This window comes from Peromyscus eremicus, chromosome 5, assembly GCF_949786415.1.
Source record: "Peromyscus eremicus chromosome 5, PerEre_H2_v1, whole genome shotgun sequence".
Taxonomy (NCBI): domain Eukaryota; kingdom Metazoa; phylum Chordata; class Mammalia; order Rodentia; family Cricetidae; genus Peromyscus; species Peromyscus eremicus.
Genome location: NC_081420.1, coordinates 48,859,040 through 48,882,314, shown reverse-complemented (window position 1 = coordinate 48,882,314; position 23,275 = coordinate 48,859,040). Strand labels below are relative to the sequence as shown.

The window sequence follows — 23,275 nt, the reverse complement described above, 5'->3', positions numbered from 1 at the left end:
ATATAGATATAGACTTTTTTCGTGCCATTATTCCCTAAATAATGCACTATAACAAACATTTACATAACAGTCACATTGCATTAGAGACCGTAAATAATCTAGATAGGTCAAAATACACAGAAGGACATGTGCTGTTTACATACAAACACTCCATCATTCTTATACGAGGGATTTTATTCTCAGATGTGGGTGGTAGAAGGGTTTTTTGGGACCAACTGCTGCACATAGCCAGGGACAATCACTCAGTCCTAAAAGTCATCCCCAAAGTCTCACCAGCAGCTTCTGCTGATAGGCTATGATTTTCTTCCAGAACGCCGACTCTGGCACCTCAGGTTCCCCATATCGATGTGTGTGAAGCTGCCTCAACTTCTGTTTGCCTTTATCATCTTTGGCTTTTTCTTCTTTTTCTCCATCTTCCCCCCTGTGAAAACAAAGAAAGCATAAGCTGTCTAGAAGGTGAAGAGCCAAACAGGTGCTCTGCAAAATACAAAGTAAACAAATAAATCACAATATCTGCTTAGAAACCAAGTTCTGTATATATATATATATATATATATATATATATATATATATATATATATATATATGTGTGTGTGTGTGTGTGTGTGTGTGTGTGTGTGTGTGTGTGTGTGTGTGTGTGTGTGTGTGTGTATAAATGTAGAAGCCAGAAAACAACCTTGAGCATCCTTCTTCCTTGGGCATTATCCACCTCATTTTGTGTGACAGACTCTTGGACTGGTTCACCTATTAGGCTAGGCTGGCTAACCAGCAAGTCCCAGGGATTTGACTGTCTCTACCTCCCTAATGCTGGGATTACAGGGCAGGGTATTACACAGTCTTTTATGTGGGCTTTTGGGATCAAACTCAGGCTCATGTGTAAGACAAATTGCTAAACGGTCTTATTAATAAAAACATCCCGGAGCCAGGTATTAAGGTAAAAACTGAGATTATCAGAGAAATAGAACAAGCCACAGCCAACCTCACCTCACCAACTCTTCAGCTGATCCTGTTTCCATGAGTCCTCACCCCTGAGGGTCTCAGTTGAACTGCCTCTAAAAAGCCTCTAGTTCCTGCTCCTCACGCCTTATATACCTTTCTGCTTCCTGCCATCACTTCCTGGGATTAAAGGCGTGTGTCCTTCCCAAGTAAAGACATGAGATCTCAAGTGCTGGGATTAAAGGTGTGTGCCACCATGGCTGGCTCTGTTCCCAGTGTGGCTTTGAACTCACAGAGATCCAGATGGATCTCTGCCTCCCAAGTGATAGGATTAAAGGCGTATGTGCTACCATTGCCTGACCTCTATGTTTACTATAGTGGCTGGCCTTTTCCTCTGATACTCAGATAAACTTTATTAAGGTGCACAAAGAAAATATTACCACACTCATGTACTCATGTAGCAAGAGCTTTATGAACTGAGCTATCTCCTCTAGCTCCTAAACTAATCTCTGCTCCAATGAATCATAGCATTCCAGATTTTAGACTGAGGAAAAGAATTTCCTGCCCTTCCCACAGTTGAGTGATTCTGGAGAATTTAAATTTGAATTTAAATTTGAATTTAAATCAAAGGGACATTTTTCAGGCTGGAAAACTTGTTGTATCTTTTTCTTAGCAGATTCTCTTTACCTGTATAATAAAATATTTGGTTACAAAATGGTACAACAACAAAGACATTTCTTGGTCCCCCTTTCAACACATCTTACTTTTAAAATATAGTTTTGTGGCCCAAAGCTAAGGCCTTGTGCATAGCAGGCAAGCAATCCACCATGAAGTTACATCCCCAGACCTCCTTTTCACTATTTAATTTGAGTCAGGGTCTCACTAAGTTGCCTAGGCTGGCCTCGAACTTCCTCTGTATAATCCAAGCCAGTCTTGAACTTGCAGTCTTCCTGCCCTAGCCTCCCAAGTAGCCATGATATCAGTACTGCACTACCAGGCCTAGCAACATACCTTGCTTTTAAATTTTGATTATTAAAATCATAATTCTTTGTATATTTAATTATACTTAGCCTCAGCCCAAAGGCTGGGAGGTGATTGTTTTATGGGGTTGGGAGGGTACAGCACTAGTGAAGATCAGAGGACAACTTGTAGAACTTAGTTCTAACCTCCTACCATGTAAATTCTGGGGATCAAACTCAAGTCCTCAGGCTTGGCAGCAAGAGCCTTTACCAGCTGAGCCATCTTACTGATGAATAATTCAATTTTAAACAGTCTCTAGCCATTGACACCTAAAATCAAAGTCCTGTGCAGTATATAAAGGATACTAATATGCCAATACACTGATACAGATAATCACACTTACCTAATTCTATTAAGGGACATATATTAATTTTAATATCAATATAATTACATTGTTATATTAATTCTAGATAACAATGGAATTAGGACTAGAAGTTTAATACTTTTTAAGAATTAGAGTTATAGCCGGGCGGTGTTGGTGCACACCTTTAATCCTAGCACTCAGGAGACAGAGGCAGGCTGATCTCTGTGAGTTTGAGGGCAGCCTGGTCTACAAAGCGAGTTCCAGGAAAAGGTGCAAAGTTATACAAAAAAAAACCCTGTTTTGAACCCCTCTCCCCCCAAAAAAAGAATTAGAGCTATTTATTTAAGTTGTGTGTGTACTTGCAAATGTGTGGGGGCAGAGACCAAGTTGAGGATGTTAGTTACCTTCTTCCATAATGTGGGTCCTGGGGATCAAACTCAGGTCACCAGACTTGGCAACAAGCACATTTACCTGCTGAACCATCTCTCTGGTCCCAGAATTAGAAGTCTATATAAAAAATGCTTTAAATGTGAAGTAAGATTCCTTCTTGTAAGGGCATAGATCATGCTCACACTAAGTCTAGCCAACGCTACACTTCATATCAGATAAGACCTGCATGCCTACTGTACCCTGTCACAAGTACCACCTTTTCTATTCTAAATGTCATTTATCTAGTCACATTTACAACAGATCCAAGAACTAAGACAATGAGAACAGGCTAATGAAATAGTAAAATAATGGGGGAAAGCGGCTGATCTGTGAGAACGGTAGTGAGGCAGGGACCTAAGACTTTAACTTTTCTTAGCTTTTTCTAGATGAGCTTATAAGATTACATAAACTTGGGGCAAGATAAGGGTTTTCCACATTACTGATGTAAAGCTGTTATGGAGAAGGAGTTTGGTATTTCCCCTGCTGTATGCTGTACTCTTCATTACCTACCTCTGCATCTATAATAGGGCTCCACAACACCTAGTGTGCTCATGAAGATGAAGACCGCTAGGCCCATTTCAGAACAGGGGAAGGGTGTGTGTGTGTGTGTGTGTGTGTGTCTGTCTGTCTGTCTGTCTGTCTGTCTGTGTATGTGTAAGCAGGTGGGGTGTGACCCAGGAATCTGTACTGTGTGCTTCTGAGTAAGTGAGTGCATGTGTGTTTTCTTACAGGCCACAAGGTAACCTCAGCTGTCATTTTTCAGGCACCATCCACCCAGTATTTTTTGGACAAAGTCTCTTCCTGGCCTGGAGCTCTCTAATTAGGCTAACTTGGCTCCCCAGTGAATTACAAATGTGCACCTCACACCAGGGATTTTCTGTGGGCTCTGGGGATTGAACTCAGGTCTTCATGCTTCTGCAGCAAACACTTTATTATCTAAGCTACCTCTCTAGCATGGAATCCTCAATTTTTAACAATGTCTAGGAGATTTTTAAGCATGCGGCCTCAGACAATGCTCAGAGGGATACCACTCCAGAACACACTAAGCTGCTGAATTTGCCACATTGGTTTCTTCCCATTTTTAAAAGGACAAACATTCACACATAAGCTTTATCCATAGTCCTTTCAGAGAGACATTGCAGTCTCTTCCAATAAGGGAGAAGCACACACAGGGACTGCCCATGGAAAGAGGAGGAAGAATCTGGTTGGGGAGAATCCAGGTGACCCTGCATAGAGTAAGGTTCTGGTTTCCACATAGATGTGAGACTGGATCATGTGATGTCTTTGCAGGGCAAGAGTCTCTATCCCAGCTCCCAAAGAGCAGGGGCCAAGCCAAGAGGTTCAGGGACCTGGAGGAAAGCATGTGGCAGTACATACTCAGCCTTCTCAGGTTCAGACTTGGTTTCTTCTTTTTCTTCCTTCTCTTCTTTTGCCTTCTGCTCCTTGAACATGTCAATAGGGAACAGAAAAACAGGATTATTATTATTGTAGGTGTATGTATATGGGTGCCTGAGCTATCAGCCGAGCATTTTTATCAATATTAAGTTTCCTTGTGGGTTATTTGGGAACTGGCGGGTAAAGAAAAGTCCACCTACACTTGTGTCTGCAGGTGGGTGTGTGCATGTGTGGCCACACATATGGAGATCAGAGGACAACCTAAGCCACCACTCCTCATAGGCCATACACCTGTTTGTTTTGTTTTTGAGACAGGACTTCTTTGGTAAGAGATTCTTCAATTAGGCTAGCCTGGCAAGCTAGTGAGCTCCAGGGACCAGCCTGTCTTTGCCTCTCCTGAGCTGAGATTATGAGCTTGCACTACTACACTGGCCTTTTCTTTTAAAGATGTGGGTTCCTTGGATTGAACTCTAGGCCTCATGCTTACAGAGTGTCATACTTAGATTTCTACTGTGATAAAGAACACTATAATCAAAAGCATCTTGGGGAGGAAAGGGTTTACAGTCCATCACTAAGGGAAGTCAGGCAGGAACTGAAGCAGAAGCCGTGGCGGAATGCTGCTACCTGGCTTCTTCGTCATGGTTTTCTCAGCCTGCTTTCTTACACAGCCCAAGACTATCAACCCAGATGTGGTACTGCCCACAGTGGCCTGGACCCTCCCACGTCAATCATTAGTCAAGAAAATACCTGACATTCTTGCCTAAAAGCCAGTCTTAGGGAAGGTATTTCTCCATTGAGAGTTCCTCTTCTCAAATGACTCTAGCTTGTATCAACTGGACAAAAAAAGTAACCAAGACAAAAGCAAGCACTATGGTGACAGAGACTTTCTCAGTTCTCTAAGCAGGATTATATGTCACCTGAGTGCCCTTGGGGAGCTGTGCAGCCACCTGCCAATTCATAACCCACACTGGAGATTTTTGTACTTACACTGAGATAGAAGTTCCATGTCCCCTCCCAACCCTTACTTTTTATGCACACTGTCGTCTCCAAAAGCAGTGGATTAAAAACTCTCTAGGCTCCTTTCCAGTGGCTTTTCTCATTTCAGAAACAACCTGCTTTATCTTATCTACCTGCTCAAATCCTCTTTCTCTTTCAAGGTCAATTTAAGTTTTATTGCTTCATATCATCATCTAAGTACTGGCCTTCAAATTATATCAGCACAACTCCACCCACTGGCAAACCTTTTAGCTTTGAACTTCTCATTCCCTCAGTGTTCTCAGATAGTTGGAAAATAGGCATAAAGATTTGGGTACGGAAAGATGGTCCAGCTGACTATCACAGCAGGATCTCATTGCCCACAAAGCATACAAATTAACAGTTTCTCATAACAAATCACACAGATTCTTTACAGGTCTAGTTTTGCCTTACAAAGGTCATTTTTCGCAGAAATTAAAGTTGAGAGCAAATGAGAGAAAGAGTGTGTGAGAGAGTAAAGGAGTGAGAGAGGGCAAGAGAGGATGTGTGCATAAGAGTGAGAAAAAGCCGAAGAGCATGTATGCTCAAAGTGGGGGAGGAAGGGGAGGATAGGAGGAGGGAGGGGGAGGGAAGGAAACACAGACAGACAGAGCAAGAGAGAGCATGTGCATATGAATCAGAGAAAGCCAGAGCACATGAATGCTCCAAGCGGGGGTGGGGGGTTGGGTGAAGTACTTCATGGCATTAATAACGATAACTTCAAGTGAAGTACCTGTAACTTTTCTTGTACCTCAGGGACAGGGATGGGATTGGTCATAAGGTCACTGAGGCCGGCGTTTGGATTGTGAGGAATTAGTTTGTACTGCCCTCCTTCCCTCTTCAGATCCAAGCCAAATATGTCTGAAAGAAGGTCACTTTCCTCCGTCAGTTCCTTTAAGTCCGTCAGGTCTTCAGAGGGCAGAGCTGACTCTAATGGCTTCCTCTCTCCCTCTTCTTCATCTCCTCGCACCTCATCCTGAGTGGGGTCTGGCATGTTGGCTAGAAGCTCTGCCACTTTGATTTTCTTAGCGCCTTCCACTAGGCTCCCCCCAAGCAGCAGGCTGGAAACAATGCGAAAAAAGCCCCTGCAGACACTGGCCACGAAGTGTAAGAGGGTCACGAACACACTCCAGTAGGACGAGAAGAAGGCTGTGACCATGTCCTTCACTGTCATCTTTTTCATTCTCTTCATCTGCTTCTTTAGGCTCTTCAGGCTGAGCATCCTAACGAGGGTTAGGACATTGTACCTGAGAGCCAACAGGGCTGACTGGATGGTGAGGAGGGAGAAGAAGCCCATCCGTGGGCCCTGCTCTTCAGGCCTCTCCTTCTCACTCTCTTCTTTATTTGCTGACCTCTCATTTAGATCAGACTCTGAGATCTGAGCTGCCAGCTGCATCTCAAAAATGGTGTCCTCACAGAAGTTCACAAACAGCTCCATCTTCTCCTTCTCCCCACCCTCATTGACCACATCGAATATAAACTGCCTTTTGGACTCCTTGACCTGTGGCTTCTCCCACTGGGTTCGGCTGGACTCGCTGATCTCAAAATAGACCCTCTCGATACGCTTGGCACTGCCCATGATCTCAATGCGACCCAGGAACGGTTGGAAGTAGTTGAGGACACTCTCTGCTAACTCCAAGAAGGTCTGCAGTCTCGTATCATTGGGCATGTGTTCTGAGAGGTTGGTCAAAAGGACAGCAACATTGAAGCCAATGTCCTTTGCAGGCTCATGAAACCTTTTGACAAACTCTTCATAGTCCAGTGTCTCATTTTCATCCGTCTCTGCACAGGACAGCAGAAACTCGGTTTCTGACTGGGTGTAGTGCTTATGGCTCTCCATGGCTTTGTGGAAGTCTCTCTTGGAAATGACCCCTTTGCCATCAGGGTCGTACTCCTTAAATGTGTCAGAGGACGTCAAGTCCTTTAGTTTCAAAAACATATCAAAGAACTTGAGGATCATCTCCACATTGTTAGATGACTCCACAAGCATGTCCACCATCTGTTTGCCTATTGTTCCGTTCACAACGTTACCTGGTGGAAAAGCATGTGTAGTTATTTAAAAATGAGCTTTTTTTTTTTTTTTTTTTTTTTTTTTTTTTACAAAACTTGTACCTACAGACAAAAATAATCATTCAAACCTGGACTTAAACATGAACCATTTAAATTCATTGATTTAAATTTTCTCCTAATGTATGAGGCCTTGAGAGCAGATGGACAATTATTTCTAAACTAACATCTCAAAAAGTGATTATAGAAATACTGGAAAAGCTGTATTTTCAAAGTAATTAGGTTCCACACATTAAATAATATTTCTGGTCCAGCGAGATGGTGCATCAGAAAAGGGCACTTACTCCTGTGACTGACAACTTAAGTTCCCTCTCTCTCCCTCCTCCTCTTCTCCCTCCCTCTCTCCCTCTCCCTCCCCCCTCATTTTCTGATTTATAATAGAAACCACCATCCTGTATCTCCCCATGGTCCAGGGTTTGGAGTTAGAAAAGGGTAGATTACTGCCAAGCCTCAGAAAACAAGGTTATTTTGTAAATTGCCAACCCACAGAAGGCTGTATTCCTAAAACAGGGAGTTCTATGAACCCCAAAACAAACAGAATGCTATGCCCGGCAAGGGGGCTGTAACATCTGTTTGTGGACAGCAACACTAGGTAAGGAGCCTGAGGTGGGCTTCTGGGGATACCCCTGAGGAATTCTCTTAATTATGTTGATTGATGTTAGAAAACCCATCTTACTTGTGGGCAAGACCATCCTCTGGGCAGGGGATCCTGGACTGTACAAAATGGAGAAAGGACCTGAGCACGAGCAGGCATTCATTGCTTTCTGCTCTCCGATTATGAATACAACGTAACCAGCTGCTTCAATCTCCTTCTACCTTAGTTTCTTCACTAGGATAGAATGTGCCACAGAAACAACCATTTCTCTATCAAGTTGCTTTTATCAGGGAGTTTCATCACAGCCACAAGAAGAGAAACTAAGACACCCAGCAATTCATCCGAGTGGCTGGGCATTGCTTCACAGCATTATGCCTTGCTCCATGGTGATGCCAAACACAAGCACAAATTTGTCCAACAAGAATAAAAGAGAACTTGAAAGGACACAATAAAGCCCTACCTTCTAGCATGGACAGCAGCATGACCACCATGTCCTTCTGGAGATCCATTAGTTCTTTCAAGAGTTCAATTTGGCTGGAATCCTGAAAATATTAATATATTACATTCAAGATAAGGAGAAGAACACATGGCCAGATCACATCTGTCCTCACAGGAAACTTCTCGGTTGCCAACACTAAGCCCTTTAAGGCATCACAGAACTACTGGATGTCAAATATAAACACATGGCTTGCTAAAAACCGACATACTGATGAAGTAAAGAACCTTTACTGCTCACTTTTGATGTGTGTTTGCTGAAGTGCCTATAAGGACATGTGCCCAACAGGTATGTGGAAGAACCTAAGTCCTGAGAGACATGCTAATTCTAGGCAAGATTCAGCTGTTTCTGCATACTGGACACAGTTTTTACTTGAAAAGACTCTATTTTCCATTCTCTCTGACTCCTTTTTTCTTATTCTTTTTTTTTACACACATTTACTTATTTTGAGAGAGTGTGCAGCATGTATGTGTGTGCATGCATGCATATGTGCATGCTCAGGTGCCACTGCAAGCTTATGGTGGCCATAGGACAATTTACAGGGAGTGGCTCTCTCCTTCCACTATGTGGGTTCTGGGGAGCAAACTCGGTCTCCAGACTTGGCAGCTAGTGCCTTCACCCTCTGATCACCTCTCTTCTGACTAACTCTTGCATTCCTTTTTCTATCATGTGCCCGACACCCATTTCCAACAGGTGTGTCAGGTCTTTTGATACCACCAAGATGCCCGGAACCAGAGGCCCATTTACCCAGTGATGATATATTTTTTTTCTAGCCATGCATATTTGGTTTGAGATGAAACAGGCATGGTAGTAGGGAAGCAGGAAGCTGATGCTTCCAACAGACTTTGTTAATTAATATCAAAGCATGTTCCTTGTTTATCTTTACAACCATTATCTCTTCTTTGACTTTCAAAAAGTTAACATTCCTGGTAGTGAGCGAATGTCATCTTTGCTTTGTGTGAACTTGTAAGGACTTCCTCACCTTAACAAATTTATCACAGGTTTCAAATCCCTTTTCAATATCTGTGAGTGGGAAGAAAATTCCCAATGAACCAAGAGCAAAGAATGGGTCAGAAGGCTGTGAAATGGTAATGGCTGCTTCATATCCCTTGTTCTCCCTCTGTGCTAACCTTACATGAAGTGCTCTGGGTTTTGGTCTTGATGGTTGCTCTGCAGTACTGTGTTTGCCCTAGGTTTGTGGGAACTCTTTAGTTGTGCTGATTTTATGAATTTTCCATATCACATGTGGGAGCCTTCAGTGGTCTAGCTGTCCCTAAGTAAGTCATCCAGCGGGTTCTCTGATGATGCAGTTGCTTCTGAGTCACCCATTATCTGATAGGTTCACCCAACTCATTGGTTCACCCAAGTTGGACTTGGACAGAATCATTCCTTTGGTCCAAAAGCTGGTGCCCTCTCCATTAGAGGAATAAGGTGTTTTTTATTAAAATATCTGACGTACAGGATAAAGAAATGACTCAATGGTTAAGGCCATTTACTGCTCTTGCACAGGACCTGAGTTTAGTTCCCAGCATCCACATTAGGTGTCTTACTACCATCTGAAACTCTAGCTCCACAGGAGCCAATGCTTTCTTCTGTCCTTTATGTATGCCTTCAATTACATGTGACATACACACACTTAAAAATAAATCTTTAAAAAACCATCTACCTTAACCATGTGATATTTTATTTGTAAACTCATTATAATAAAGTGATTTATTAAAAAATAAAATAAAGAAATAAAAATTGAAAAAAATAAAATATTTGACATAGAGTAAAAGACCCATAGGTAAGTGATGTGGAAGAGATAATATCAAAACATAAGGATGCATGTGTAGTTGCTAGTGGTTACAGCCCATGTTGTACCCACTCAGTTAAAGGCCGCTGACTTACCTGAGACAACTTCATCTGCATGTGGGCGAATACATGCAGGAAGCCCACAACAGCATCCCACAGCCTGCTGTGTGCCAAGCTCTGCTGGTTTCCAGTACAAGGACCCTGCAGCATGAACAGAGGGACAGTGATCATTTAGAATTATTTATTTGACTAATTATAAATTTTAGGGAAAGAAAAAAATTTAATTTCCTGTTTATATATCTTATTGCCAGCTTCTTATCTATGAAGAGAGGCATAAAATGAATGAAACATGGTAGGAATAAGGTGCCCTTGACAGCGAGTATTCTTCCCGGGACTGTCTAGTTAAGTGTCCCTAAGAACTTCTCAGGTATTTTGATGCGTTGTTTCTATATATATATAGATAGATGAAAACACTGGAGACACCGATTATTTCATCTGTTTAGGAAAAGGGGGGGTACCGATGGTTTGGTCACTTAGTCAAATTAATAGTTACTGCCTTGTGTAAAAAGAGTATGTGAAACAAGTGTGGTAGCACAGGCCTGTGATACCAGCAACAGAGAGGAAGGAGTTCAAAGTCATCTCGGGCTACCACACTTGTACACTAAATGGCTAGAGACTCACCTGGGCAACATGAGACCCTCTTTCAAAAAACAAAAACAACAAAAATATGAGAATACGCTTAGGAGAAGAAGTAATCTTTTTTTATTCTTAAGTCGTAACATGGATATAATATTCACATAAAGGAAACAACCCCTCTTTGATGATTCAGTTGTACAATTACTTAGCAAACAGTGTAACTACTGACAACTTAAAAATTAATACTTGATCATTAATTTCATAAATCTTGAATCCAAGGGAATTGATTCTGTTAAAATAATTTATTGGAAAGCTATTGGCTGAAAGAGCTCTAGCTTTGGACTCCCTCATAAGCCAAACTAAGCCACATCGTTGTAAACATGAGTTCAACAGTCAGGGACAGACAAGGAACCTCTAATTAGAAGCCTTATTATTCAGCCAATCATATATCAGGTATACATAACAAGTAGTTTCTTTAATATATGTTACATATTAGATGCATTATTTAAAACATTATTACTTCCAAAAACACAGGATAAACGTCCTCCCACCCTGCCCCCTGGTGGAGCACTGAGTCACCTGCAGGCTGGCTGAGCCTGATTTACAAAGAGGTAACTTACTGAACTCACAAGTAATCCTCACAAAGTGAATTCAATGATTGTTAAAATAAACTCTTAAATTTTAATGTCAGGCCAGGGAGATGGATCAATGGATAAAAAGCACTTGTGTAAGCCTGATGAGATGAATTCAATCCCTATGACCCTCATTAAAAAAAAAAAAAAGCCAGATTCAGTGGTACACATCTGTTATGCCAGTCCTCCTACATTGAGGGGTGGGGCGGTTTGAATAGGTGTGTCTCCCATAGACTCATGTGTGTGTGTGTGTGTGTGTGTGTGTGTGTGTGTGTGTGTGTTGGAATACTTGGTCCATAGGGAGTGGCACTATTAGGAGGTGTAGCCTTGTTTGAGGGAGTGTGTCACTGTGGGGCCAGGCTTTGAGATCTCATATGCTTGAGCTACACTCACTGTGGCACACAGTCTCCTTATGCTGCTTGCAGATCAAGATATAGAACTCTCAGCTCCTTCTCCAGCACCATGTCTGCCTGCACACCACAATGCTTCTCATCATGATGCTAATGGAATAAACCTCTGAACCTGTAAGCCAGCCCCAACTAAGTGTTTTCCTTTATAAGAGTTGTTGTGGTCACAGTGTTTCTTCAAAGCAAATAAAACCCTAACTAAGACAAGATGGGAGGTGGAGACAAGAGTATTGTAGAAAAGCTTGCAGGCCAGACTGAAGTACCTTACTCAGGAACAGAAACAAGAAACAGGGCCTGAACAAGATGTAAGGCAAGGACTAATTCCTGAAATACGTCCTTTGGCATCCACACATGTGCCTTAGCATATGTGTGCCTTCTCCTCCCCTTCTCATCTCTCTGTACTTGTCCTGCTTATGGCCAAAGCTTCTGGCCTCAAAACAATGGATCTGTAGGATTTCAGTGCTATGGAAGTGCAGTTGTAACACAGGAATGCATGCTACAAGTATCAAGGAGAACAGACCGAAAAGTCAATGGTGAACAGCAGAAAATCAACTGGGTCTTTGTTTAGTAATGACTTCCTTTGGGAGATACTTAAGGTTTTGAGTCAAAGTAAGAGTTTAAGAAAATGTGGTGCATTTACACAATTGCTGCGGGCCGCAGGAATATATCATAAGAACTCAGCTGGTTATGGCAAAGTCACTACCTGGAGGAATCAGGGAATTCCTCCAGAGGAAGCCAAATCCCAAGGAGTTTTTGGTGTTACTTGGCTTGTTATCTATCAGCTGTCTTCTGTTATGAAAATCATGTGTGCCTTCATAGTTTTCCCAACTGACTTTTCCCTAAGAAGGGCTAACAATGTGGACTGATCACTCTCTAGACATACACATTCCAGGCATTTGGAGAACAGCCTCAGGAAAGGCTTTCTCTGGAATCAGATATCTCCCCTAGCCACTTTCAAGGACTAAAGGAGACACCACCCAGGTTGTCACCCAATTTTCGAGGACTAACAGTGATAATAACCCACAGGTGAGTCTCCTGACTTAAGGTAAATTCCACAAGGAGACACCACCCAGGGGGGCGCCCAACTTCCTAGAACTAACAATGATAGCAGCCCACAGGCAAGTCTCCTGATTTAAGGTAAATTCCATAAAGAGACACCGCCTAGGTGAGGTGGACATTAAGTAAATAGCTTTACACAATTTAGCTCGGACCCTCCCTTTATATACCGGGACTTCCAGGGCACAGGAGGGAGAAGAGAAAAGAGAATGGGTAAGAACTTGAGAGGAACAAACTGAGATGGGGAAGAACTAGATTGAAGGGCTAGAAGAGAGAACTAGAGGAATGAGATGGAAGATGAGGAAGAGCCAGATGGAGAAGAACAAGATGAGGAAGAGCCAGATGAGAGAGAAGGAGATGGGAGAGGAGCTGATAGGGGAAAGAACTAGATAGATGAGAACCTAGAAGGGACAGAACTAGATGAAGGAATTAAGATAGAACCTAGAGGGGACAGTAGATAAATATAGAGAAAAATCAGCCAAGAAATGAGCTAGACATGAGAACAGAACTGAAGCTGGGTATAAAGGATGTTATGCCAGAGAAATTAAAGCAAGTGGACTATAGAGCTCGGTGTGCTGAGATTGTTTCCTGAAAATAGTCCTCGCCGTTAGTAGTTCTCTCTTCTGAGCCCCTGGGATGTATAATATTAAGGCTGGTCCCTCTAATATTATACAAGACACAATGGAATATTACTCAGATGTTAAAAACAATGACATCATGAAATTCAAAGGCAAATGAGGGAACTAGAAAAAAAAATCATCCTGAGTGAGGTAACCCAGACACAGTAAGACAAACATGGTATGTACTCACTCATAAGTGAATATTAGCTGTAAAGTAAAGGATAACGCTACAATCCACAGATTGTAACATGAAAGTAACAAGAAGGGCTCTAGGGGGACACTTGGATCTCCCTGGAAGGGGAAACAGAAGAGACTTCATGGGTAAACTGAGGGTGGGCGGGGATGGAAAGGAACATGAGGGATCAGGTGGCGGGAGTTGCAGGGAGTGTACTGAAAGAGCCAACTGGAAAGGGGCCCATTTCAGGGTCAGGTAGATACCTGGTGAAAAGGAAACTCCCAGGAATCTACAAGTAAGACTCCTAGCAAAAGGGAATATGTAGCCTGAACTGGCTACATCCTATGACTAGGCAAGGCTTCCAGTGGAGGGAGTGGAAAACCAAACCAGGCACAAAACCTTTGACCTACAGTTTATCCTGCCTATGGGATGTGCTGGTGGAAGGGTGACACAGAAATTGTGGGAGTGGCCAACCAATGACCAGTCCAGCCTGAGATCCATGCCACAAGAATGAGCCCACCCCTGACACTGCCTGGAATGCCAGGACCCAGAGACTAGGTGGCCCAGAGACCTAGGATAGAACCAAACACAACTGGGGACAAAATGTCAATATAATGATGCCTAACAATATTCTGCTGTACTCATAGATTGGCGCCTAACCTAATAGTCATCAGAGAGCCTTCACCAGCAACTGGTAAAAACAGATGCAGAGACCCATAGTCAAACATTAGGCCAAGCTTGGGTAATCCTGCTGAAGAGAGGGAGAAAGGATTGTAGGAGCCAGAGGGATCTAGGACATCACAAGAAAACTCACAGAATCAACTAACCTGTGTTCTTGGAGCTCACAGAGACTGAACCAACAGCCAGGGATCCTGCATGAGACTGACCTAGGCACTCTATATATATTATGGTTGTGTAACTCTGTCCTCTTGTGGGACTCCTAACAGTAGGAACAGGGAGTGTCTCTGACTTTTTTTGCTGGCTTTTGAGACCCTATTCCTCATACTGGGTTGCCTTGACCAGCCTTAATACAAGGGGAGGTGCTGAGTCTTACTATAACTTGACATGCCATGTTTTGTTGACATCCAGTCCTTTTCTGAATAGAAACAGAGGAGGAGTGGATAAAGCAGGGGGCAGAGGGGAGGTGGGAGGGGAGAAACTGGGAGGAGAGGAGGGAGGGGAAACTCTTGTTAGGATGAAAAAATTAATAATAATAATAATAATAAATAATGTATTACATCACATATGGCTAACTAGGACTTGTGTGAGTAGCCTAAGGCTGCACACCCACTATTCCATTAGCAAATGAATATTGCAGTACACCATTATTTGGACTAAAATTGGGCTGAAAATCAAAATAAAGCCATTCATGCTAAGGTTCCAGGTTACCAAGCCAAAAGCCAAGCTGTTAGTTAATCTGACATTCTAAAAACCAGAAAGATAAGGACATTTAATTCATAGATCTAGTTCAGTTGGAAAGATAATGAAAGAGCCTCCTTAACACAATCCTGACACAAAAATCACACCTAAGTCTGATCATATATCCTGATATTGATCAGTCAGTTACTGCTTTGTACATTTTTTTGCCTCCCTGGCCCAGGAGACTGGGAGAGCAACCCTGAGTGACCAGCCGCAACCTTCAACTTCTCAGGCCCCTTCTGCTAGCTCATGAACAGACTTAGTCTACTTTAGGAAATGAAGTGCTGCCTAGTTCCAGAGCTCAGAAATAACATGAATTAAGATGGGAAATAATATTATAAAACCTCACCCATTTAAAGTCTTTAAAGCTGAAAGGAATGCAGTGTATATCCTTATCTGAACAGTTTCTTAAATGCTCTTTTTTAATTATTTCTATGAGACTTCAGCTTCACTGTCACTGAAATACTATCACTAATGACCCAGTTTCTCTTTCTTTTCTTCTCCCTTGTATTCACTGAATGCTCAACAATTACTACAGGCCCTAGAAATGCAAAATCACCCAAACCACTCCTGTAGCAAATAAGTCATATCTCAGTCTGTCCAAAAACCACAGTGTCGTGGTATATAAGTACAGGTCTCCATCTTATAGTTTAGTCTGGATATTGGCAAAGAGAATGTACAGAATGGATAGGAGTGCTGAGAAGAAAGGTAAGAGGCTAACAATGCTCGTTGCTGTTCCAGGGGACCCACGTTCGGTTCTCAGCACCCACACAGCAGCTCGCAATCACCTGTAACTCCAGCTCCAGGGCATCTGACACCCTCTTCTGGCTTCCCTGGGTACCCCATACATACATACAAATAAATACATAAATCAAAAATTAAAAAATATATAAATAAAAATAAATATTTTTGAAAAGTTAATAGGAACGTGGAATATATTTTAGGTGCAATACATTTTCTATGGAATTCAATGGTAACTGGTTAAATTTTATGTCTATCTATCTATCTATCATCTATCTATCTATCTATCTATCTATCTATCTATCTATCTATCTATCTACACACCTACCTAGCTATAAGTATTGGTGTTGAACCTAGAGCTTCACACATGCCAAGCAAATGTTTTAACATTGAGCCACATCATCTGCCCTCTTTACTTTTTATTTTGAGACAGGGTCTCATTAAATTGCTCAGGTTAACCCAGAACTTACTCTGTAGCCCAGGCAGGCCTTGAATTTTGGATTTTTCTGCCTCACATCCTGATTAGCTGGAATACAAGTCTGTGGTAGCAGGCCCAGTCAGAAGAGTCTCTTTAAAGCTGTTTTTTGTTTTGTTTTGTTTTGTTGTTTTGTTTTGTTTTGTTTTGTTTTTTGTAAATAGCAGAAATGTCTTGATGTTTACCTGGATGTACTCCGTGAGAGTGTTGAACACCTGCTTCGCCACTTGGATGGCTTTGGAGAAGTTGCGTTGGCCCTGCTCATCTATGATGTCTTTCCCAGAGTAGTACCAATAGAAATCACTAATGGACTCCTGGAAAACAGAGACCATGCTGTGGAAGGGCATTAGCCAGTTAGCATTGCCCCAGCCCGGCTTAGAGCCTGCACAGATAGAGATCTTAGATACAGCGGCAAAAGGAAGGCAGGGAAGTAGATGCCAGTCATCAACCTTCTCCCCAAGTACACAGTGTGGAACACCCCCAGCACCCCCAGAAACACCTCCCTCAAAATAACAAGCAAAGAACTTAGCTCCAAGAATTCCTCTCTGATCACCTTGATTTCGACAACTGTAATAATTCAGGAAGACTAATATATTTGTCCACTGAGTGAAATTGGATGTTTATAATATGAGCCGGACAAGCAGACAGGCCATGGAACAATGTTTTGGAGTTTGCAGACACCTGCCCTCCTTTTTCTCCAGAGGAGCCAGGAGTATTTCAGCAAGAGAATTCCATGGTGTTCCTAGCTTTTGTAGCTAAGGACAGTGGCTGGCCTGCTCATGATCACTAAGAGCTGAAAACCAACGCCTGTGAGATTGATACTCACGGATACGTCACATGTACTCACACTTGGGAGAAGCCTTTGTTGGCTAAATGAATAATATAATTTTGTTGAACATATGAAATACATTTGAATTTGATGACATAGTCTTTAAGAACTTACAAATGTGTTTTCAGAAGTGCCTTTTGATATATTTGTTTCATAATGGACTTTTCTCCTATCAAGGAGAGAAAGATGGGAAGGAAGAAGGAATCAAGGAAGAGGGTAGATAGTGAGGAGAGTGGCAGAGAAGGAGGGAGGGAGAAAGAAAGAAAGGAAGGAATAAAGTTGAAGAAAAGAGTAGAGCAGAGGGTAGGGGGATGAAAGGGGAAGGGAGGGGAGGGGAGGGGAGGGGAGGAGAGAAGAAAGGGAGAGGAGGGGGAGGAGAGGAGAAAGGGAGAGGAGGGGGAGGGGAGGAGAAAGGAAGAGTGGGGGAGGGGAGGAGAAAGGGAGAGGAGGGGGAGGGGAGGAGAAAGGGAGAGGAGGGGGAGGGGAGGAGAGGAGAAGGAAAAAGAAGGGAAGGGGAGGGGAGGGAAGAAGAGGGGAAGGGAATGGGAGGGGAGAGGAGAGGAGGGAAGGGGAGGGGAGGGAAAGGAGGGGAAGAGAAGGGAAGGAAAGGGGAGGGGAGGGGAGGGAAGGGGAAGGGAAGAGGAAGGGAAGAAAAGAAGGGAAGAGACTAAAATAGCCATGCTCATTTATTTTCAAAGCAATATAGGCCTGGCCTGGTGATGTCATGTTATAACCCAGCTGTTGGGGATGGGAGACAACCTAAGACAAAAATCACGAGTTTAAGGGCTTCCTGGGATACAGTGTGAGTTCAAGACTTTGGGTCAGAATCCTGGTACCAGGGATTTTTTTAAATATCAAGGAAAAAACTGGAAGTTTTAAACTTCTAGGTTTCTGTTTATTTAATACTGGGCCTGACATTTTTAGAGGAAAATGAGAGAAATAAAACCTTTACAGAGTTGTTATCATTATTCCAGCCTCATCCCTTTAGCTCCAACCTGACAAACAGGTTAGACACAAGTATAGCCTCAGAGGTATTTCTAAGCAACAAGATGTAAGGGAGAATTTAAAACAGCGAAAATATTAAGACAATTATAAAACTAAGCTTGAAATGTCAAAGCTGAGTGCAGCACGGTGCAGTGGGATCGACTGTGCTACTTTTAGGAATGTTTCAAATACTCTCCCCAGTACTGTCTCAGCTCAAGGAGCAGGAATCATGCATCAAAGTGTTTCACAAAACAGGAATGAATCTAGAATACCACTGAGCTCAAAATGAGAGGTTACAAAAAACATACACATACACAGAGAAAACAATGGGCATGTTAGGAGTCAGGGCCAGGGGCCAAAGTACTGCCAGTTTTCCCTAAGAATTATGGGAAGGTTGTGCTCAACGATAAAGCCCACAACTTATCCAGCCATAAATCCACTCACATTCAAACTCACTTAACAGCACTTCTGCAGCTGGCCAGCTGACCCCAGGGCTACTTGGAGCTGGCAGGTGTGAGCACTTACCTGCACTCGGAGGAGGTAGTCCACCGTAGAGATGATGATATTGACAGTTGTATTGTTGCCAGTCTGAGTTCTCAGGTAATTTTGAAAATCTACATGAAACCAATTTTTTTTTTATTAAGACCCCCCTCGGAAGTACAAAATAAGGGACCCTACAAGTCACTGATGCCCTCGACAGTAACATTAGGGTGGCAAAGGGTAGTGTTTTTTCTGATCGTTTGAATGTGAAATCACTTGTACTTCCTATAAACCACCAGTTACATAGTGGTAGAGAGCCTGCCTCACATGTGTAAGGCCCTCGAATTGACTTCCAGCCACATAAACAAAAACTAAATTCAGTAATTATCTCCCCAAAACATACTTAGAAGCTTCATAGAATGTCAACGCTCAATCCCAGATTAAGACATTGCTAACATCATCTTATCCCACACTCTAGAGCTCTGGCCATATAAATGACTGAGAAGGTTTCCATCATTGAGGACATAAAACAGAATTATTTATTCAGGAATCTTGTGTTCTGAAGTATTGCACAAAATGTTTAGAAAACAAAAACAACACTGAGGCTGGCCAAGAGCTGGGTATGAAAACCAGGAGTAGAAATATACCAAGCAATATAAACAAGTGTACACCCAAGTCAGTAAAACTAGTACAAAAGAGACAGCTGTCCACATTGCTGTGAAAATATATTATTATTATTATTATTACTATTATGATTTTCACACCCCTTGTTTACACTAACATTACAATACTGTGAAGAATCAAGCAAAGCCAGGGACAGGGTGCACACTTGTAATCTCAGCACTCGGGAGGCAGAGGCTGAAGAGTGCTGCAAGTTCAAGGTCAGGCTGGTGCACATAGCCAGTTTGGGGCCAGCCAGGGCTACACAATGAGACTTTGTCTCAAAAACTGGGAGGGAGGAAGGGAGCAGAAGTACAGGGAGTCGGGGAAGGGAGTGAACAAGAGTGGAAGACAGAGAAGGAGAGGGAGAGAAGGGAGGGGGAGAGGAAGAAGAACAAGGGACTGGGGAGGGAGAGGGAGGGAAGGAACTGTGAAAAAGCTATACAAAGACTTTCGAAGCAGCAGTACCACTTATCACCTGCCATGGCACAGTGCTCAGTGCCTGTAAAACAATGCTCAGTCCCCACCAACTCAGAAGCTCAACTCCACTTGGAAGCCATGGGTTGCTGCTGTCATAGCTGCAAGGGTCACTTCCTTGCTCTCCTCATCCAGGGTTGCAGGTCACCCACCTGAGTTGTGTCCCTCACAAAGCAGCTGCAGGAATCGGAAGAGGTCACAGGTAAACTCGTCATCCTGCAGTACCTTCTCTCCTGTGGGAAGGGTAGAGGATGAGTGCGACCATCCCCGGGTGCCCTCCCTCTCGCCCCCACCTCCAACACTTGCATATCCAGCTAGCAGCTTTCTGTACCCAGAACAGAACCCAGTCCCAGCCACCACACTTCTATCTGAAGCTCCTAGGATCATGCGCTTGGCAGATAGATGCACTTTTTCTTTGTCAGAAAAGAACAGGTAAATCTTAAAACTCAGATTTCTCTCTGTTAAAAGCAGCAGCATGGGTTGGCAACATTTTACAAAAACCCAAAGGTTGAAACTTCCTTCCCCACTACCTTGTTTTGTGCATAGTGATGAACTCTACATCTTTTATAAATGTTAGACTTGCTTTGCTCTCAAGGCATCATCACATGGCTCATGGTAAAGCCACTAACATACCTACAAAACAGCACCAAGGGGTTCTTTTAATAAATAATAATTAAAAGAGCTTCATGAAAATTGTCAACTGCTGGAAATGGTCAACGCACTTTAATTTTTCATCAACTTGTCAACTAAAAAGCCAGTACCTCAGGTGTCTCAAATGGAGATATGTCTATTGGAGGTGTTTTCAAATGATGGGGAGTATTGTCCATGTAAAACCCCAAGAAAGACTTGGAGGTACAGCTGAGAGCTGATCACTAACATAGAAGGGCAAGAAAACAAGATGGACAGTCCTCGGGCAGAAGCCACATTGAATTATAAAAACTACAAATACTTCATGACTAAGGATGAAGACTTGGAAAAGGGCTTGATCCCTTACCTATTTTGCAATTCACAATCACAGTTTCCTTCAAGACACAAAAACACAAGGAAAGAAACAAACATGAAACAGCATCACACAAATGAAAACTGATTGTTAAAGTAAAGATGTGCAACTGGAACAAATGTCAAAGTTATGAATGTCTTCTTGGGAATGTATATTTGTTTAGAAAGCAAAATGACCAAAAAAAAAAGTTGTTCTGCCAGTGAATGGATGTTCTAATGTTTTTAAATAAAATAACAACTTCACAGGCTAGAAATAGTTTGGGTTTAAAAAGAATACTATGCAACCAATGTTCATGTGCTCAGCTAGAAAAATGAATGATCATGGAGACAAGAGAGCTGATGGACTTACCAGTCCGTAGTCTGTGACTTTCAAAGTGAGAGGCTTCATATAATGGTAGGGGTAGGAAGCAAAACCATTTTGATAACTAATGTAAACATTAAAAAGGTATATATAATCACTGTACTTGTTTCCCTATTCACCCCCAAGACATGATAAAATCGCCAAGTATACCAGTCTAATGATGCAGCAAGTTCAAAGATTAAGAGGAACCTCCACACATGGCTGATAAGTCCATTCCTCAACGCTTAGGTCCATGATAGGAGAACAGTTTAGGCTGATAGACAAGCTAAACTCTCCATTGATGATTCTGGGTATCATTTTCATGAGCCATATAAATCAGGAGACTCTTCAAAAATGATATTGAAATCAAAAAATCATGAGTTCATTCAGACATATTGATTCTTTCCCTGTGAGCCCATTAATATTTTCATTTCAGAAAAAGAAAATAGCATATGCATGTATTTTTTCAATGTGCAAAATGCTATTGGCTAATACAAGCCTTGTGGAAAGTATTCAGGAAAAAAAAAAACAACTCTGACGATATTGAGATAGTCTACTTGTGTGCCTAATGTGAAATAAATTATAACCAAACTCATTATTGTTGGCATAGTGGTGTTTTCTTCACTTAAGCTTAAACACATACAACTTGAACTTTGCTTATTTAAGGACACTGCATACAGCAGAAGAATGGGAGAGAGGGCAGAAGGATGGGAGAGGATGAGCCAAGCCTCTGCTCACTATCAGTGATGTCACGTTTATACCAGCACGCTTCTGCCTCATGAACTCACTGCTACTCAATTAAAATGCTGCCATCGCCCATGCTGCCAGGATGTGGTCTAGTAACAGGGACAGAGACGGCTTTATGTCTGCAGATGGTGCACAATCAACAAGTTTTGTGATATATGCAAAGGAAATCCCTTAGTCAGATGCAAACTGAGATTAATAACAAGTGATGAAATGGAGGAGTTAGGTGGAGTTGAAAGTGCTTTTACAGTCTTGGGATATTTATAATAGTCTTGTGGGGGCTGATCTGAATATAATGGAGCACAGCCCTCTGCTTCACTTTATCAGCAGCTTAAGAGGCCCAATACTGACAGACAGAGGGGATTATTTAGAGGCTGTTGCTTGTGAGGAGCTTGTTCTTTGCATCTTAGTTCTTTCCATCTATAAAATGGGGCTGCCCTGTGCCCTGCCAGTGGCTCTTCATCATCTGTGGGATGTTTATAAATTGTAAAAAGGATAATTTTAAAAGGTTGACATGAGGAACAGTGTTGAGGACACAGTAAGGACTAGTGGAGTGGTGTGCCTGTCTGAGAGATATTTGTTTATATTGAATTGTATTTATAGTTTATGGAAAAGGAGCAAAACAGTCACAGCATTTTAAATTTTCTTTTTTTTTTTTTTTTTTTTTTTTTGGTTTTTCGAGACAGGGTTTCTCTGTGTAGCTTTGTGCCTTTCCTGGGACTCACTTGGTAGACCAGGCTGGCCTCGAACTCACTGAGATCCACCTGGCTCTGCCTCCCAAGTGCTGGGATTAAAGGCGTGCGCCACCACCGCCCGGCAGCATTTTAAATTTTCATTGTGAAGAAACTAGATAGACCTTGTTTATTTAAACTAAGAATGAAACAGTGACTCCATTTTTATGTGACCTAATAAAGTTAACACACTGTTATTCTTACAGCTGGTTTACCCAGGTTATACAACAAATGAGTATATGTTTAAGTTGAATAAGACATTTGTGCTGGGGATAGAGGTGTGCATGTGTGTGTCCGTCTGTCTGTCTGTGTCTGTGTGTCTCTGTATCTGTGTCTCTCTGTGTGTATATATATGACTCTGTGTCTGTGTGTATGTGTCTTTGTGTAGAACCAGGGATTATGCAGAATGACCATGGATACAGTTTGAAGTTCTTAGCCTCTTTCCCAGCTAAAGCTTGTTTCAGTTGCTACTAATACTAGTGTACAATTAATTGACTATACTTATTAATAGGTCCATAAAATTTAATAACATATGTGAAAGTTCTATGTAGAATGCACATAAATAATAATTGGAAAAGAATAGGCCCCAAAGACTAGTGTTCCCATTGTTACAGGGTCTTGTTATATCAATATCTCTAATAATGATAACTATAACTGTGTCCATATCAAAAGACTTCCCCCAGGGGATCTCATTTAAATGATCTCAGAAATACTCCATGGCAATGGAGAAAATTAATTAAAATTGATTTTTAAAGGACTTAAATATTTATTTTATATGATGTCAAAGCTTAAAAATTAATACTGAAAATACCATTAAGTA

At 42.1% G+C, this 23,275-nt stretch overlaps 1 protein-coding gene across 1 annotated transcript in view; it reads right to left on the bottom strand.

Annotated features, from left to right (window-relative positions):
• The window catches only part of Ryr2 (ryanodine receptor 2), a 415,387-nt gene that overhangs the window by 34,783 nt on the left and 357,329 nt on the right, over positions 1 to 23,275 (bottom strand). The window contains exons 83-90 of the mRNA XM_059263016.1: positions 19,794 to 19,874; positions 18,550 to 18,638; positions 16,397 to 16,525; positions 10,147 to 10,251; positions 8,221 to 8,302; positions 5,832 to 7,129; positions 4,067 to 4,131; positions 274 to 421 (exon numbers count right to left, since the gene is read on the bottom strand). Coding sequence (XP_059118999.1) covers positions 274 to 421; positions 4,067 to 4,131; positions 5,832 to 7,129; positions 8,221 to 8,302; positions 10,147 to 10,251; positions 16,397 to 16,525; positions 18,550 to 18,638; positions 19,794 to 19,874 — 1,997 coding nt within the window. The remainder of the gene's footprint in view (positions 1 to 273; positions 422 to 4,066; positions 4,132 to 5,831; positions 7,130 to 8,220; positions 8,303 to 10,146; positions 10,252 to 16,396; positions 16,526 to 18,549; positions 18,639 to 19,793; positions 19,875 to 23,275) is intronic.